General features: G+C 43.8%; 1 protein-coding gene across 2 annotated transcripts in view; it reads left to right on the forward strand.

The window, feature by feature from the left end:
• The first annotated feature begins 10,446 nt into the window (after window positions 1–10,446).
• The window catches only part of NOL4L (nucleolar protein 4 like), a 30,516-nt gene continuing 21,441 nt past the window's right edge, over window positions 10,447–19,521 (forward strand). For both annotated transcript variants that reach the window (XM_073580711.1, XM_073580712.1), the window contains exons 1-2: window positions 10,447–10,599; window positions 18,742–18,865. In XM_073580711.1, the coding sequence (XP_073436812.1) occupies window positions 10,474–10,599; window positions 18,742–18,865 (250 nt within the window). In that variant the 5' untranslated portion in view covers window positions 10,447–10,473. The remainder of the gene's footprint in view (window positions 10,600–18,741; window positions 18,866–19,521) is intronic.

Consider the following 19,521-nt stretch of genomic DNA (forward strand, 5'->3'; position numbering starts at 1 on the left):
CGTGCTATATGGTAAGATATAGCAGTTATGGCTTTTGGAAGAAGAGCAGGAAGAAAAAATGAAACTGCAAAAAATAAAATTGTAGGCAGTTGGAAGGGGTTAATCAGCGACCTTGTATCTCATATGATCATCTAACAATCATGGGTGGCATTAGAGCATTTGTTCCGCATTGCCAATATTTATTTTTTGTGCTGCTTCAATGCACGTAAAGAAAAAGGAAACTGCCGATACCCCTGATTAAAAAAAAAAAAAAAAGTACTGATTTTTGTTTGCATCTCCATGGTTACAGACTACAAATAGTCTATAGTCTGATCCTGCAGTCATACCTTTTTTTTTTTTTTAGCCTCCCTCATATCTGGAAGAAAGGGACGGAAGGAAGGAGTAATAACTTTAAGATTGGACTACACACTGTTTGTAGTCTGTAACCATGGGGACACATCAGTCTGCATCAGTGCTGCGAACTATGACAATGGTAGGTAGGTTTGTAAGCAAGAAGCATCAAAAGTCATGTTATGCTGATGGACAAGGGTTTCTCGGAAGATATGTAGCTGTTTTGGGGTTTCCCAAGCCAAAATAAAAAGTATATATTGACATTTAAAGAGATATCACTGACAGATGATTTTCAATGCTAGAGTGACATAAGTAATGTAAGGCTGGGGTCAGAGTTGCGAGGAACTCGCACATCAATACCTGATACTGCCACCAGCACTCGGATTGGAGAGTTCAGCTGCATGTATTTCTATGCAGCTGACTGCTCCGCTCCTGAGTGCCAGAGGCAGTGCTGGGTATTGACGTGCGAGACTTGTGCGAGTTTCTCGCAAGTGTGACCCCAGCCTAAAAGGAATCTATCACCAGGTAATGCTGAACATTTTATTTTTTTGGTGATATTACGGAGAAGGAAGGTGCTGGCAGGGTAGTAGTCCTGTCTCCCGTTAAAGGCCATTACGTGTCTGGGAAGTAATAGCCCATTTGTTATACACTGTACTATAAATTCTAGCAGAGTGACACAATGCCCCCGTTGCAGTGTCTTCCATCTCTATAAGAGGGTTTACAGACCCCCATGATGCCTACACTGGCCTGGAAGGAGAAAAGGAGGATTGTCCTATGGAAAAAAAACTGGATAAGGAACCACAACACTATCCCAAAGGAATAAATGGCAGGGACAAGAAGGGACGTGTAAAGTAGCACTGGAGCATCTTCATTCTCATTTTCCATTTATAACCTTTGGGCTGCACTGTCTTTTGTTTGCTGCAGAATGAGTTAACTAAGAATCAGTTATTAAGCTCATTCTGACCAGGAGTTAGGGCCTGTGCACTTAGCCTACAGCTGGGTTCTCCAACTCCAGTCCTCAAGGCCCACCAACAGATCATGTTTTCAGGATTTCCTTTGTATTGCACAAGTGAAGCAATTATCACCTGAGCAATACTAAGGAAATCCTGAAAACATGATCTGTTGGTGGGCCTTGAGGACTGGAGTTGAGGAAACCTGGCCTACAGTATACGTACGGAGCATTTCCCGACCTCCAATGTTAGGCCGGAGTCACACTAGCGAGAAGTACAGACGAGTGCTATTCGCAATAAAACACATTGCACTCGTCCCAATGTTAATTTATGGGGCAGCTCCCAATCAGCCGATTTTTTTTTTGATTTTTTTTTTTTCTCGGCCGTATTATACGGACTGAGAAAATCGCAGCATGCTGCGATTGTCACCATATTACGCCCGTAAAACGCCAATGCAAGTCTATGGGGGCGAGAAAAATACGGATTACACACGGACCACACGTGTGACTTACGAAAAATACGCACCCGGTGTCCTTTACAAAAGCCGGCAATTCAGTGAGCGATACAGTAAAATCACACTGACATGTTTAATAAAGAATAGAAAGAAAATACATACATATAGAATATATATATATATATACATGTCATTGAGACACACATATATATATTTATAGTTCATAGAGTTCTCCATAGCCTAATAGCCGCAAAATCAATTGCCGGCTTCTGTAAAATCATTACAGAACCCAACATGATATGACACATGGTTTACATATAGTAAACAATGTCATATCAAAACGATCTATATGTGTCGTTGTTTAATAAATTTCTTAGTTTGTGTTGGGAAAAAATTTCGAACTCTAGGGGTTAAATTTAAGGCTATAATATCGGATAAAAATTTCATGGGCTCCCTTGCAATTTTCTGCGCCAGGGAGGGAAAGCCAGTGACTGAGGGCAGATATTAATAGTCTACAGAGGGACCATTGTTATTGCCCCCCCCCCCCCCCCCCCGGCTAAAAAAAAATCTGCCCCAAGCCACCCCACAAAAGGTGCATCTATAAGATACGCCTTTTCTGGCACTTAGCCTCTATATTCCCATTACCTTTAGCGGTGGCTCATGGGTTAATAATAATGGGTTAATGTCACCTTGCTATTGAAAGGTGACATTAAGCCGGGTTAATAATGGAGAGGTGTCAATAAGACACCTATCCATTATTAATCCTATAGTAGTAAAGGGTTAAAAAAATACATTAATTAAAATTATTTTAATGATATAATTACAAAGTTTTTGCCCAAATTTATTATTATTATTATTTGTCTTATTGACACCTCTCCATTATTAACCCGGCTTAATGTCACCTTTCAATAGGAAGGTGACATTAACACCTTATTAATCTATGAGCCACCACTAAAGGCAATGGGAATAGAGAGGCTAAGTTCCTGAAAAGGCGCATCTTATAGATGTGCCTTTTCTGGGGTGGCTGGGAGTAGATTTTTTTAGCCGGGGGGGGTGCAAAAACAATGATTCCTCTCTAGGCTATTAATATCTGCTCTCACTCACTGGCTTTCCCTCTCTGGCGGAGAAAATACCCCGGGAGCCCACGAATTTACCCGTTAATTTAGCACCTACATGTCCCAAATTTTACACACATACCCTAATCTAATTATTAGTCAAAGACATATGTAAAACTAAATTAAATGAAATGGTTTACTGTATGTAAACCATGTGTCATTTCATGTTGGGTTCTGTAATGATTTTACAGATGCCGGCAATTGATTTAGCGGCTATTCTGCTATGTAGAACTCTATGAACTATAAAAATATATACATTTAGCTGTGTCTCAATGATGTTTGTGTGTGTATATATATATATATATATATATATATATATATACTGCTCAAAAAAATAACACTAAAATACCACATCATAGATATCTCTGAATGAATTATTCCACTTGCAAACTTTTATTCATTGCATTGTGGAATGTGTTCAGAACATTAAAACAACAATTATCAATGTAAATCAAAATGAATATCCCATGGAGGTCTGGATTTGGAATGATACTCAAAATCAAAGTGGAAAATCAAATTACAGGCTGATCCAACTTCAGTGGAAATGCCTCATGATAAGTTAAAGAGGCTCAGTATTGTGTGTGTCCTCCACATGCCTGTATGACCTCCCTACTACAACACCTGGGCATGCTCCTGATAGGGCAGTGGGTGGTCTCCTGAGGGATCTCCCAGATCGGGACTAAAGCATCTGCCAACTCCTGGACAGTATGTGGTGCAACGTGAAGGTGGATGGAGCAAGACATGATGTCCTCAATCTTATTCAGGTCTGGGTAACGGGCAGGCCAGTCCATAGCTTCAATGCCTTCATCTTGCAGGAACTGCTGACACACTCCAGCCACACAAGGTCTGGCCTTGTCCCACACATTAGGAGGAACCTGCTTTCATCTGTGAAGAGAACAGGTCACCAGTGGTGAATTTGCCAATCCTGGTGTGCTGTGGCAAATGCCAAGCGTCTTGCACTGTGTTGGGCTGTGAGCACAACCCCCATCTGTGAACGTCAGGCGCTCAGACCATCCTCATGGAGTTGGTTTCTGTTTGTACAGACACATGCACATTTATGGCCTGCTGGAGGTCATTTTGCAGGGCTCTGGCAGTGCTCCTTGCTAGGCGTTCGGTTTCTGTAGTTGCACAGCAGAGATCCCGAGCTTTGCATTTGACAGTCTCCCATTACGCTCCAGCCACAGAGGAGGCTGCTTGGCAGACTCGTCGATCCAGATGCTCTGGTCAGACCAGCTCTGTAGGTTTGGTTGCTGCTGCCACCTCTGGTCCAGCTATAGTAACGCATTCTGGTCAGCAGCGAGCTACTCCTGGGACTAAGTCCTCCTTTCGGTCCACTGAGCATGTCTCATTGGAGATTGGAGGTCACATGCTCAGGTCCTTCTCCAGCTCGGATTGGACCATCAGGAAGGTCCAGGAAGGACGCTGCTATAAAAGAGCCGCATGGCCATGCGCTAGTATAGACTCTAATACTCATGGTGTGTATGATGGTGGATGCATGTATCTGGTGACTGACTCATTGGAAACCCCTACCCTTGGTTGTGCTTGTCGTTAGGGATTCGGAGTTAGAGTCAGTGCCACTGTGCTCCAAGTCACAGCACTCTTCTTAGCGCCATATTGTGCCCTTCAACACAAGGCAACTCAGTACAGTACCGCAGTAAGTAGCTGCAACTGCCAGTGCGGTGCCGTGCGCAAGTCATGCGCTTTCCGTGCCGTAGTCAGGGAGGTTAGTGGCGTTCGCCAGAGCGGTGCAGTCTATACTGAGTGCGCATTTCCTCCAGCTATTGTCCTGCTGGCACTGCAGCCGTGGTGCCGAGCACTAGCGTGTCTAGCAGGACTCTAACCCAGTGTCTCAGGGCAGAGTCCTGTGACTATACGCTAGCGCTCACACTGCCGAGCTCTGTGAGTACAAACTGGCTACGGCATTTAATATTTGTCGGTTGTGCGGCTCTGTGAGGTAACAGAGTCCGCCTCTGTACACACTGGGTGAGGTTAACCCCATGTGTCCCTTTATTGTACCGCCATATCGCATCCGCCATTACCGAGCAGCAGTTAACACCTCTGCACGGTGGACCCCGGGCTGCGAACGCACCCAAATACCATCTTTATTATTTGGTGCGTTCCACCAGCCCCTAACATTCCTCCCGTTCCTCCTTGCCCAAAGGCGGAGGTAGCGGTCCTGCTGCTGAGTTGTTGCCCTCCTATGGCCCCCTCCTCGTCTCCTGGTGTACTGGCCTGTCTCCTGGTAGCGGTTCCAGCCTCTGGACACTACGCTGACAGACACAGCAAACCTTCTTGCCACAGCTCGCATGGATGTGTCATCCTGGATGAGCTGCACTACCTGAGCCACTTGTGTGTGCTGTAGAGTCCGTCTCATGCTACCACGAGTGTGAAAGCACAGCCAACATTCAAAAGTGACCAAAACATCAGCCAGAAAGCATTGGTACTGAGATGTGATCTGTGGTCCCCGCCTGCAAAACCACTCCTTTATTGAGGGTTTCTTGATAATTGCCAATAATTTCCATCTGTTGTCTATTCCATTTGCACAACAGCATGTGAAATTGATTGTCAATCAGTGTTGCTTCCTAAGTGGACAGTTTGATTTCACAGAAGTTTGATTTACTTGGTTATATCCTGTTGTTTAACTGTTCCCTTTATTTTTTTGAGCAGTGTATGTATGTATTCTATGTGTATACAGTGCCTACAAGTAGTATTCAACCCCCTGCAGATTTAGCAGGTTTGATAAGATGCAAATAAGTTAGAGCCTTCAAACTTCACACAAGAGCAGGATTTATTAACAGATGCATAAATCTTACAAACCAAAAAGTTATGTTGCTCAGTTAAATTTTAATAAATTTTAAACATACAAGTGTGGGTCAATTATTATTCAACCCCTAGGTTTAATATTTTGTGGAATAACCCTTGTTTGCAATTACAGCTAATAATCGTCTTTTATAAGACCTGATCAGGCCGGCACAGGTCTCTGGAGTTATCTTGGCCCACTCCTCCATGCAGATCTTCTCCAAGTTATCTAGGTTCTTTGGGTGTCTCATGTGGACTTTAATCTTGAGCTCCTTCCACAAGTTTTCAATTGGGTTAAGGTCAGGAGACTGACTAGGCCACTCCAACACCTTGATTTTTTTCCTCTTGAACCAGGCCTTGGTTTTCTTGGCTGTGTGCTTTGGGTCGTTGTCTTGTTGAAAGATGAAATGACGACCCATCTTAAGATCCTTGATGGAGGTGCGGAGGTTCTTGGCCAAAATCTCCAGGTAGGCCGTGCTATCCATCTTCCCATGGATGCGGACCAGATGGCCAGGCCCCTTGGCTGAGAAACAGCCCCACAGCATGATGCTGCCACCACCATGCTTGACTGTAGGGATGGTATTCTTGGGGTCGTATGCAGTGCCATCCAGTCTCCAAACGTCACGTGTGTGGTTGGCACCAAAGATCTCGATCTTGGTCTCATCAGACCAGAGAACCTTGAACCAGTCTGTCTCAGAGTCCTCCAAGTGATCATGAGCAAACTGTAGAGGAGCCTTGAAATGACGCTTTGAAAGTAAAGGTACCTTACGGGCTCGTCTGGAACGGAGACCATTGCGGTGGAGTACGTTACTTATGGTATTGACTGAAACCAATGTCCCCACTGCCATGAGATCTTCCCAGAGCTCCTTCCTTGTTGTCCTTGGGTTAGCCTTGACTCTTCGGACAAGCCTGGCCTCGGCACGGGAGGAAACTTTCAAAGGCTCTCCAGGCCGTGGAAGGCTAATAGTAGTTCCATAAGCCTTCCACTTCCGGATGATGCTCCCAACAGTGGAGACAGGTAGGCCCAACTCCTTGGAAAGGGTTTTGTACCCCTTGCCAGCCTTGTGACCCTCCACGATCTTGTCTCTGATGGCCTTGGAATGCTCCTTTGTCTTTCCCATGTTGACCATGTATGAGTGCTGTTCACAAGTTTGGGGAGGGTCTTAAATAGTCAGAAAAGGCTGGAAAAAGAGATAATTAATCCAAACATGTGAAGCTCATTGTTCTTTGTGCCTGAAATACTTCTTAATACTTTAGGGGAACCAAACAGAATTCTGGTGGTTTGAGGGGTTGAATAATAAATGACCCTCTGAATAAACTTTTCACAATTTACAAAAAAATTAAACAAAGAAATAACATTCTTTTCTTTGCATTTCACACTTCCAGGCTGATCTACAGTCCAAATGTCACAATGCCAAGTTAATTCCGAATGTGTAAACCTGCTAAATCTACAGGGGGTTGAATACTACTTGTAGGCACTGTATATCTATTCTTTCGTTTGTGTTTTAACCTGTCATTGGGATCCATTATATGTCCATTTTGCAAGCCGGCGAGAAAATCTCGTCATACGGATGCCGTACGGACTTCACACGGATGCTTAGATGCGAGAAAATCTCATCCTCGCATTACAATCGGATGACATACGGATCACTGTTCATGAAACATTGGTGCGATTCTGGTCCATGAAAAACAGACTGTCTTTTTATAAGTCGTGTGTGACTCCAGCCTAACACTCCCATTCATCAGAGGGAGGCCATAAGTGTATTCTTCTGGCCTCCATCTAGGAGGGATGCGCCTAGATATTGTTTGTGGACGGACTGCTTTTTCCTGTACAGAGGGACGCTGCAAAGAGATGTATACCATGAAGTATGTGGGTTTTTTTCACAATGGGTCCATACAATGGACAGATGACTAGGTTTTCATCCTGACTGTGGACCCAGTGGAGTACATATCTCTTGAGTATATAGGCCCGACAGTGTGCACAAATTCAATGTGTGCCAAGCCTTAGTAACATTTTTTTTATCTGTCATTTTCTGAGCTTATCAAAGATCAACTCATCATTTTAAACATTTAAAGCTTACTGAGGGATTCCTAATTAACTCGTTCTGTAGCCAACAGTACTGTATGCAGGAAAATAAAACGCCTGCACAAGGTAAATCGTGCAATGTTTTTAACTAAATCATGTGCCTGCAAGTACACGTTATGCATACTCCCAGCTACATTCAGACTAGACGTACTCAGCCTCGCTCAACACAAGTCAATTGAATGTCTAGTCTGAATGTGGCCAGGAGGAGTACCGTATGCATGAGCATCACATGACCACTTGGTCTCACCTTGCTGCCTACTTTTGTGAAAAACCTGGACAACCCCTTTAAAGGGAAGGAAAATGGTCTAAAATGATTCTTCTTGGTTGTTTTTTGGTTTTTTTTACTTGGCATGTTAACAGAGGTGAGTAGATTTTTCATATCTTCTCTGTGTTGACTATATTCAATACATGTGTCTTTTGACTGTGAGCTGTCAACTCCCATATGGCAATCTCTTTGCTGCATGGGGGGTTGGACCAGATGGCCCAGGAGGTCCCTTCCAACTCTACGATTCTATGATTCTATGAGTGTGCCACAGCTCCCATTTCTTGTAATGAGCTGAGACCCTTCATAACCTCCGAATAATAACACAAATATTTTGATACATTGAAAGCAAGCAGTGGCCTTAATGGTATGGAGCTGAAACACAAAGCAATTAGAAAGTTACAACAATTCCAGAGTCACCGTTGTTTTGTTATTTCATAAATCAATGGTACACATGAAAATAAGAAACTTCTGTAATATATCTTGTCAGAGGTGTGGTATAAACTGCGTACGGTATACATTGAGAACGATGTGTATGTTGTCTAAGGGGTGCGGTATATATTGAATTCGGTGTGTATGTGGTGCTGTATTTACATAGTATAGTGTGTATTGTGAGTATAAAGTGCTGTATATTCTGGGTACGGTGTGTTATTGTGTATGGGATGCGGTATATACACAGTACAGTGTGTATTGTTTATGAGGTGCGGTGTATACAGTGTCTGGTGTGTATGTACTGTATGGGGTGTTGTGTATATACAGTGTATGTAGGGGATGCGGTATATACACTACAGGGTATGATATGTAGGGGATGCGGTATATACACTACAGGGTATGATATGTAGGGGATGCGGTATATTATATATACAGGATACGGTGTGTATGGGGCACAGTATATACAGGGTACGGTGTGTATGGGGCGCGGTATATACAGGGTACGGTGTGTATGGGGTGCGGTGCGGTATATACAAGGGATTGTATGGGATGTGGTATATACAGGGTACAGTATATAGAGGGTACAGTGTGTATGGGGTGCGGTATATACAGGGTACGGTGTGTACCAGCTGCGGTATATAGAGGGTACGGTGTGTATAGGGTGTGGTATATACTCTTCTTCCTGCTGGGTGAAGAAGAGAGAGCAGTGGAGATAGCAGCGCAATATGTGAGCGGATGTCATAGACTGCGAGAAAGAGAACTATGATATGTCATGGACTTCTATGGCCCCCACCCTGGATCTGCCCCTTCCCCCCTCCCCCATCCACCTTTCCTATGCCATGGACTTCTATAGCCCCCATCCTGGATCTGCCCCATCCACCTTTCCTACAGCCCCTTCCCAACATCCCTACAGTCCCTATCCCTATTCCCTTCTGTACACTTGCTTTGGCAAAACTAATGTGTATTTAGTCCTGCCAATAAAGCTTCTTTGAATTTGAATATACAGGGTATTGTGTGTATGAGCTGCGGTATATAGAGGGTACGGTGTGTATGAGCTACGGTGTATACAGGGTATTGTATGAGCTGCGGTATATACAGGGTATTCTGTGTATGAGCTGCAGTATATACAGTATACGGTGTGTATGGGGTGCGGTGTATACAGGGTACGGTGTGTATAGGGAGCGGTATATACAGGAGGTGGTGTGTATGGGGTGTGGTGTATACAGCGTACGGTGTGTATGGGGTGCGGTATGTACAGGAGGTGGTGTGTATGGGGTGTGGTGTATACAGGAGGTGGTGTGTATGGGGTGTGGTGTATACAGGGTACGGTGTGTATAAGGCGCGGTATATACAGGAGGTGGTGTGTATGGGGTGTGGTGTATACAGGGTACGGTGTGTATAAGGCGCGGTATATACAGGAGGTGGTGTGTATGGGGTGTGGTGTATACAGGGTACGGTGTGTATAAGGCGCGGTATATACAGGAGGTGGTGTGTATGGGGTGTGGTGTATACAGGGTACGGTGTGTATGGGGTGCGGTATGTACAGGAGGTGGTATGGGGTGTGGTGTATACAGGAGGTGGTGTGTATGGGGTGTGGTGTATACAGGGTACGGTGTGTATAAGGCGCGGTATATACAGGAGGTGGTGTGTATGGGGTGTGGTGTATACAGGGTACGGTGTGTATAGGGAGCGGTATATACAGGAGGTGGTGTGTATGGGGTGTGGTGTATACAGCGTACGGTGTGTATGGGGTGCGGTATGTACAGGAGGTGGTGTGTATGGGGTGTGGTGTATACAGGAGGTGGTGTGTATGGGGTGTGGTGTATACAGGGTACGGTGTGTATAAGGCGCGGTATATACAGGAGGTAGTGTGTATGGGGTGCGGTATATACAGGAGGTGGTGTGTATGGGGTGTGGTGTATACAGGGTACGGTGTGTATAAGGCGCGGTATATACGGTATTGCGCGTATGTGGGTTGGGTGACTGTGTGTATAAGGTGCAGTGGGCAGGGTGTAGTACTTTGTGTATGGGTTGGGTGTACACACATGGAGACTATAACTCCGCCCCACTGTGTACGGTGGCCGGGAGGGATCGGCCTGGTCTCGACGTCACAGAGTCCCTGCCCAGCTGCAGCTGTCACACGGTGCCCGAACACCCGGATCCGGCCTGAGGTGCGACCCGGGGGCTGCAGGGAGTGGGGAGCAGGGACAGCCGGGGTGCACGGAGGGACAGAGGGAGCACAACCCCGGTCACCCCATACACACATCACACAGGCCTGTATACAATAGCTGCCGACCCCCTCCCCGGATCTCAGCACTGTGTACACTGCCGGCCTGTCATCTGTATGCTGTCACCTCCTGTGTGTAGCGACTACATGTGAATCCCACTACAGTACCTGTATATACCGTCCCTATATATATCCTACAGTACCTGTATATACCGTCCCTATATATATCCTACAGTACCTGTATATACCGTCCCTATATATATCCTACAGTACCTGTATATACCGTCCCTATATATATCCTACAGTACCTGTATATACCGTCCCTATATATATCCTACAGTACCTGTATATACCGTCCCTATATATATCCTACAGTACCTGTATATACCGTCCCTATATATATCCTACAGTACCTGTATATATTGACCCCATATATATCCTACAGTACCTGTATATACCGACCCCGTATATATCCTACAGTACCTGTATATACCGACCCCGTATATATCCTACAGTACCTGTATATACCGACCCCGTATATATCCTACAGTACCTGTATATACCGTCCCTATATATATCCTACAGTACCTGTATATACCGACCCCATATATATCCTACAGTACCTGTATATACCGTCCCTATATATATCCTACAGTACCTGTTTATACCATCCCTATATATATCCTACAGTACCTGTATATACCGTCCCTATATATATCCTACAGTACCTGTATATATTGACCCCATATATATCCTACAGTACCTGTATATACCGACCCCGTATATATCCTACAGTACCTGTATATACCGACCCCGTATATATCCTACAGTACCTGTATATACCGTCCCTATATATATCCTACAGTACCTGTATATACCGACCCCATATATATCCTACAGTACCTGTATATACCGTCCCTATATATATCCTACAGTACCTGTATATATTGACCCCGTATATATCCTACAGTACCTGTTTATACCATCCCTATATATATCCTACAGTACCTGTATATACCGTCCCTATATATATCCTACAGTACCTGTATATATTGACCCCATATATATCCTACAGTACCTGTATATACCGACCCCGTATATATCCTACAGTACCTGTATATACCGACCCCGTATATATCCTACAGTACCTGTATATACCGTCCCTATATATATCCTACAGTACCTGTATATACCGACCCCATATATATCCTACAGTACCTGTATATACCGTCCCTATATATATCCTACAGTACCTGTATATATTGACCCCGTATATATCCTACAGTACCTGTATATACCGACCCCGTATATATCCTACAGTACCTGTATATACCGTCCCTATATATATCCTACAGTACCTGTATATACCGTCCCTATATATATCCTACAGTACCTGTATATACCGTCCCTATATATATCCTACAGTACCTGTATATACCGTCCCCGTATATATCCTACAGTACCTGTATATACCGACCCCGTATATATCCTACAGTACCTGTATATACCGACCCCGTATATATCCTACAGTACCTGTATATACCGTCCCTATATATATCCTACAGTACCTGTATATACCGTCCCTATATATATCCTACAGTACCTGTATATACCGTCCCTATATATATCCTACAGTACCTGTATATACCGTCCCTATATATATCCTACAGTACCTGTATATACCGTCCCTATATATATCCTACAGTACCTGTATATATTGACCCCATATATATCCTACAGTACCTGTATATACCGACCCCGTATATATCCTACAGTACCTGTATATACCGACCCCGTATATATCCTACAGTACCTTTATATACCGACCCCGTATATATCCTACAGTACCTGTATATACCGTCCCTATATATATCCTACAGTACCTGTATATACCGACCCCATATATATCCTACAGTACCTGTATATACCGTCCCTATATATATCCTACAGTACCTGTATATACCGACCCCATATATATCCTACAGTACCTGTATATACTGACCCCATATATATCCTACAGTACCTGTATATATTGACCCCATATATATCCTACAGTACCTGTATATACCGTCCCTATATATATCCTACAGTACCTGTATATACCGTCCCTATATATATCCTACAGTACCTGTATATATTGACCCCATATATATCCTACAGTACCTGTATATACCGTCCCTATATATATCCTACAGTACCTGTATATACCGTCCCTATATATATCCTACAGTACCTGTATATACCGACCCCATATATATCCTACAGTACCTGTATATATTGACCCCATATATATCCTACAGTACCTGTTTATACCGACCCCATATATATCCTACAGTACCTGTATATATTGACCCCATATATATCCTACAGTACCTGTTTATACCGACCCCATATATATCCTACAGTACCTGTATATACCGACCCCATATATATCCTACAGTACCTGTATATATTGACCCCATATATATCCTACAGTACCTGTTTATACCGACCCCATATATATCCTACAGTACCTGTATATATTGACCCCATATATATCCTACAGTACCTGTTTATACCGACCCCATATATATCCTACAGTACCTGTATATACCGACCCCATATATATCCTACAGTACCTGTATATATTGACCCCATATATATATCCTACAGTACCTGTTTATACCGACCCCATATATATCCTACAGTACCTGTATATACCGACCCCATATATATCCTACAGTACCTGTATATACCGACCCCATATATATCCTACAGTACCTGTATATACCGACCCCATATATATCCTACAGTACCTGTATATACTGACCCCATATATATCCTACAGTACCTGTATATACTGACCCCATATATATCCTACAGTACCTGTATATACTGACTCCATATATATCCTACAGTACCTGTATATACTGACCCCATATATATCCTACAGTACCTGTATATACTGACCCCATCATATATATCCTACAGTACCTGTATATACTGACCCCATATATCCTACAGTACCTGTATATACTGACCCCATCCATATATATCCTACAGTACCTGTATATACTGACTCCATCATATATATCCTACAGTACCTGTATATACTGACCTCACCATATATATCCTACAGTACCTGTATATACTGACCCCATCATATATATCCTACAGTACCTGTATATACTGACCCCATATATCCTACAGTACCTGTATATACCGACCCCATATATATCCTACAGTACCTGTATTTACCGACCCCATGTATATCCTACAGTACCTGTATATACCGACCCCATGTATATCCTACAGTACCTGTATATACCGACCCCATATATATCCTACAGTACCTGTATATACCGACCCCATATATATCCTACAGCACCTGTATATACTGACTCCATATATATCCTACAGTACCTGTATATACTGTCCCCATATATATCCTACTGTACCTGTATATACTGGCCCCATATATCCTACAGTACCTGTATAAACTGACCCCATATACATCCCACAGTACCTGTATATAATGACCCCATATATCCTACAGTACCTGTATATACTGACCCCATATATATATCCTACAGTACCTGTATATACTGACCATATATATATATATATATATATATATATCCTATGGTACCTGTATATACTGACTCCATATATATCCTACGGTACCTGTATATACCGATCCCATATATATCCTACGGTACCTGTATATACTGTCCGCATATATCCTTTGGTACCTGTATATACTGTCCCCATATATATCCTACTGTACCTGTATATACCGACCCCGTATATATCCTACTGTACCTGTATATACCGACCCATATATATCCTACTGTACCTGTATATACTGACCCCATATATCCTACTGTGCCTGTATATACTGATCCCATATATATCCTACTGTACCTGTATATACTGACCCCATCATATATATCCTACAGTACCTGTATATACTGACCCCACATATATCCTACTGTACCTGTATATACCGTCCCCATATATATCCTACAGTACCTGTATATACCGACCCCATATATATCATACTGTATTTACCGACCCCATATATATGCTATTGTTACTTGTGTATAACAATCCCATATACAGCTCTGGCAAAAATTATGAGACCACCACATCAAATCCCTGTCATGGCCAGCCCATTCTCCAGACCTGAACCCCATTGAAAACCTCTGGAATGTAATCAAGAGGATGATTGACAGTCACAAGCCATCAAACAAAGAAGAACTGCTTACATTTTTGCGCCAGAAGCAGTGTGAAAGACTGGTGGAAAGCATGCCAAGACGCATGAAAGCTGTGATTAAAAATCATGGTTATTCCACAAAATATTGATTTCAGAACTCTTCCTGAGTTAAAACATTAGTATTGTTGTTTCTAAATGATTATGAACTTGTTTTCTTTGCATTATTTGTGGTCTGAAAGCACTGGTATTTTTTTAAATTTTGACCATTTCTGCTTTTCAGAAAAAAAAATGTATTGCTTGGAAATTCGGAGACATGTTGTCAGAAGTTTATGGACTAAAAGAGCAATTTACATTTTACTCAAAAATATACCTATAAAGAGAAAAATCAGACAAACTGAACATTTGGAAGTGGTCTCTTAATTTTTGCCAGAGCTGTATATCCTACAGTACCTGTATATCCTACTGTACCTATATACAGTATACACTGACCCCATATATATACTTATACTGTACCTGTGTGTACCGACCCCTTATATATCCTCGTCCTACTGTACATGTATATACTGACCCCATAGTAAACCATCGCATACCACTTGTACCTACAGTATATGTTCAAACTTTCTGCTACTTGTAATAAAACAAGAACAAAGAAACATGACAACTAATATAACAAGTGGTTTCCTCAAATTCCCCATAAGATGTGTCTATTACTGACTACTGCAGTCTGAGGATTGCTCACCCCACATATTTAGATAAAACACATCAAATACCTGGACTGGCTGTGGAGGGGTTGTGTTTGATTGCATGTTAGAAAAGAGTCAAGTGAGTGGTCCAAAAAAATAAGAGAAGAAATCATTGTCTGTACAAATAAGAAAGTGGATACAAAAAGATACAGTTGTTGCATGTTCCTAGAAATACAGCTGGAAGCAAAATTGACAAGGTCAAAGTTACAGGAACATCAGCTACACTACCTGGACACAAAAGAAAGAGGGACCTGTAAGCGACTGCCACCAGATTCGAGGAGCTGCTGCAAGATCTTGTGTCAGCAGACACCAAGGTTTCTACGGTTGGCATATTAAACACTGAACAGCTTCATGCTTGGACTCCAAGATGTCTCTATTGATCCAAAAGCACAAGTAAAGTCAGCTCCAATATTCTGAAAGCCATATAGATAAGCTACAGACATTCTGGTGTTCTGTTTTGTAGAACCGTGATGCAAAACTGGAACTTTTCACTCCTATGGATCAGCGGTTTGTCTGTAGGAGAAAGAATGAAGTATACACTAAAAAGAGCAACCTTCTTACAGTGAAGCATGGTGGAGGCTCAGTGATGCCTACAGTAAAGCATGGTGGGTACTTGATGCCTACAGTGAAGCATGGCAGTAGCTTAGAGATGCCTACTGTGAATCATAATGGCGTTGTTATGGGGCTGCTTTGCTTCTTCTGGCAGTGGAAATCTGCAGCGTCTGGATGGCAAGATGGAATCAATTAAGTATCAGCAAGTACTAAGAGAAAAAGTTATGCCTTCTGTGGCGAAGCAGAAGCTTGGGTGTCATTATACCTTTCATCAGGACAATGATACCAAGCAGAGTCCACCAAGGCTTGGGATCAGAAGAGGTCCTGGAAGAGTCTGGAGTGGTCATCACAGTTGCCCGACTTGAAACACAAACAAAGCGGCAGGTTATAACAGCCAGAGGGGCTCTACTAAGTACTAAAGACGCTTGTCTTGATGATGTGAGTAATCTTGAGACTGTAGTAGTCAGGAAAAATGGTATTTTGTGCTGAATTTGGAGAAACCAATTGTTTATTAGTTGTTTTCAGCTCTGCTATTTACATTGTTCTTGTTACATTTCAAAAAGTTTACACATTTTGATGAAAAACCAAATTATCGTTGTGGAGAGGGAGGGGAGCAGCTGTATTTACCGACTCCATCTATATATATATAAACGCCTTATGTCTGTCTGTAACCGAAATCCCGCTGCGCTGATTGGTTGCGGCCTGGCGGCTGCGACCAATCAGCAACAGGTGCAGGCGCAGTCCGCAATTAGGACACACGCCACCGCTACCGTGCCGTCGGGAGATCAGCGGCACTAGTCATGGGTCATCTCTGGGCGCATGGGCGTCAGCGGTGACGCAGCTGGAAATGCCCTGTGCTAGCCGGTACCCAGGATCCGGAGGAGAAGAGACTCCTTCTGACCCTAGGTACCATAAACGTGTAAAAAATAGAATTACAATAAAAAATAGTGATCTACTCACCTTCCGACGGCCCCCTGGAATCTGTCCCCCCTCTCCACGCTGCCAATATCTTCCGTTCCCAGTACTGCTTTGCGCGAAATACCGCTGATGACGTCGCGCTCTCGCGAGAGGACGTCAGCAGCGGTCTTTGGCGCAAAGCAGTACTGGGAACGGAAGATGCCGGCAGCGTGGAGAGGAGGGACAGATTCCGAGGGCCGTCGGATGGTAAGTATATCACATTTTTAATTTTAATCTGCCGCTGGCCATATTCTAGAGTACCCGATGCTTTTGAATCGGGCCAGCAGCTAGTATAAATATATATTCACTTCCACTTGTCTTCATGAGAGGTGCAGTAATTTCCACTATAATGGAGACCTCCTCCTCTTGCACAGATCCCTCTTTCTTCATATTTGAGTAGCGCCCCCTATGTTTATGTAACACATTGTTGATGTGTATCTCCCCTAAAACCTATAGCGTTGATATTGTCCAGGTCCCCCACCTTTTATAGACGCCCCCCTACTACTATTATAACAACTCCTATGGTTACATTTAATCTGAGGCTTCAGCATAACATCAAACCATCTTCTGATCTTACTGGGGCGCGAGGCTTCTTGTGTTTCCGCCACACCCAGCCATTACCCAGCTTTTCTTTATACTCCTGAATCCCTATCTGGACACGTTCAGTATTTGGTCAGTAGGACAGAGGATTTCAGGATTTCAGGAGAGGAGTGTATTGATTTGTTGTTGTTTTTTTTTTGTTTTTTTTTTGGGGGGGGGGAAGGGGCAGAGGTGACTATGAGTTATATAACGGAAGGATCAGTACCCTGAGCAGCACAGGGTGTTTCAGGTGAGGAGAATGCTGATCTCATTGGAGGTCATTGATTGCTAGTTTCATAAGAGAGGGTGCAGCTTTCTGATCAGCACAGAGTATTTCAGGAGAGGAATTTAACTGGGTAAATGGCATGAGGGGAGGAAGGGGCAAAGGATCCAGCAGCACAGAGTATTTCCAAATTTTAGGAGATCACTGACTGTAAGGTCCATAGCGGAAGAGTTTGGACTCCTTGCAGAACAGAGTATTTCAGGACAGGAGTTTACTGATCTTTTACAGAAGCAGATTTATCCTCAGCACAGAAGTATTTCAGTAGATAAATGGAATGGTGTCAGTTTGCTGACATGCCATAGATGAAAGGAGCAGGGTCCCCAGCAGCACAGAGTGTTTCAGTAGAGGTTTTGAGAATGACAGGACAACAAAGCGGATAGGCTGGAGGATCTTTGTGTCCCCATAGGGTCTGATCAGATTTTGGGAACAAGGTCCTAGCCCTCACATTGATGAGTTTCTGGTCTGGTAATGGAGCGGCCATATTGCTTCTTTATTGGAAGTCTGGAATGAGGAGTTGCTCGCAGTTCCCGGGGCAGAGGACTCTTTGGGATGTCTCTAACCAGCACCAAACTTCCGGAATTTAATTTTATTGCACCTTAGTGAGGTGGACAAAGTCTGAGCAATCTCCCTGAGCGCAGGCGGCTCCTGTATCCCCCGGTGCGCTCCTCCTGCGCCTTTATCAGCGAGCTGAGGGGTAACTGCGCGCTATGGCACCCCTGACATGATGAAGACACCGTTGCTGGGTGATCATGTCCCATGAACTCTCTGTTCTTTCAGGATGACATCTCGGTGACTGAGGAAAAGCCGGATATGAATGATCCCACATGGGTAGATAAGGAGGGGAGCCCCGGCGAGGAGGAGAAGATGCGGAGCCCTCAGAATGTGCCAGGTCCAGAGGATGGTGAGTACTTACATGGGCACACATTGTGGGGATGACATGCCATAGAGTAGGGTAATCCCGGGAATGATCAGCTTATCAGGGCCTGCAAAGACCGGGGTACACCACTCCCCCCGATTGGTGTACCCCGGTCTTTGCAGGCCCTGATAAGCTGCAGTATATGTATAATTTTGGGGAGGTAAGGGTTACAGAGCACCTGCAATAATAAGGCGGAAGGAGGTCAGGGTTATGGAGAGGTGTGTCACATCTGGATGAGCTGGATTGTAAAAGGTAAATAGATATATTCCAGATTAGGTCAAAGATCGTTTCTAAGGCGTTTGGGCAGGTTTGAGGCAGGCTGCAGCTAGATAGGAGGCAACATGGCGTCTGCAAATGACATGAGGTGAAAGAGCGCTGCCTGCAAGCATAGAGGGGAAGCAAGAGCTTCTCTTGTGCCAAAAGAGGAAAAGAGTGCTACTAGTGTGCCAAGAGAGGAAGGCAGCGCAGCTGGTGTGCCAAGAGAGGAACGGTGTGCTCCTGGTGTGCCGAGAGAGGAAGGGTGCACTGCTGGTGTGCCAAGAGAATAAGGGTGCACTGCTGGTGTGCCAAGAGAATAAGGGTGCACTGCTGGTGTGCCGAGAGAGGAAGGATGCTCTGCTGGTGTGCCGAGAGAGGAAGGA

The sequence above is a fragment of the Dendrobates tinctorius genome, unplaced genomic scaffold (assembly GCF_039654945.1).
Source record: "Dendrobates tinctorius isolate UK_male_01 unplaced genomic scaffold, ASM3965494v1 ptg000065l, whole genome shotgun sequence".
Classification (NCBI taxonomy): Eukaryota; Metazoa; Chordata; class Amphibia; order Anura; family Dendrobatidae; genus Dendrobates; species Dendrobates tinctorius.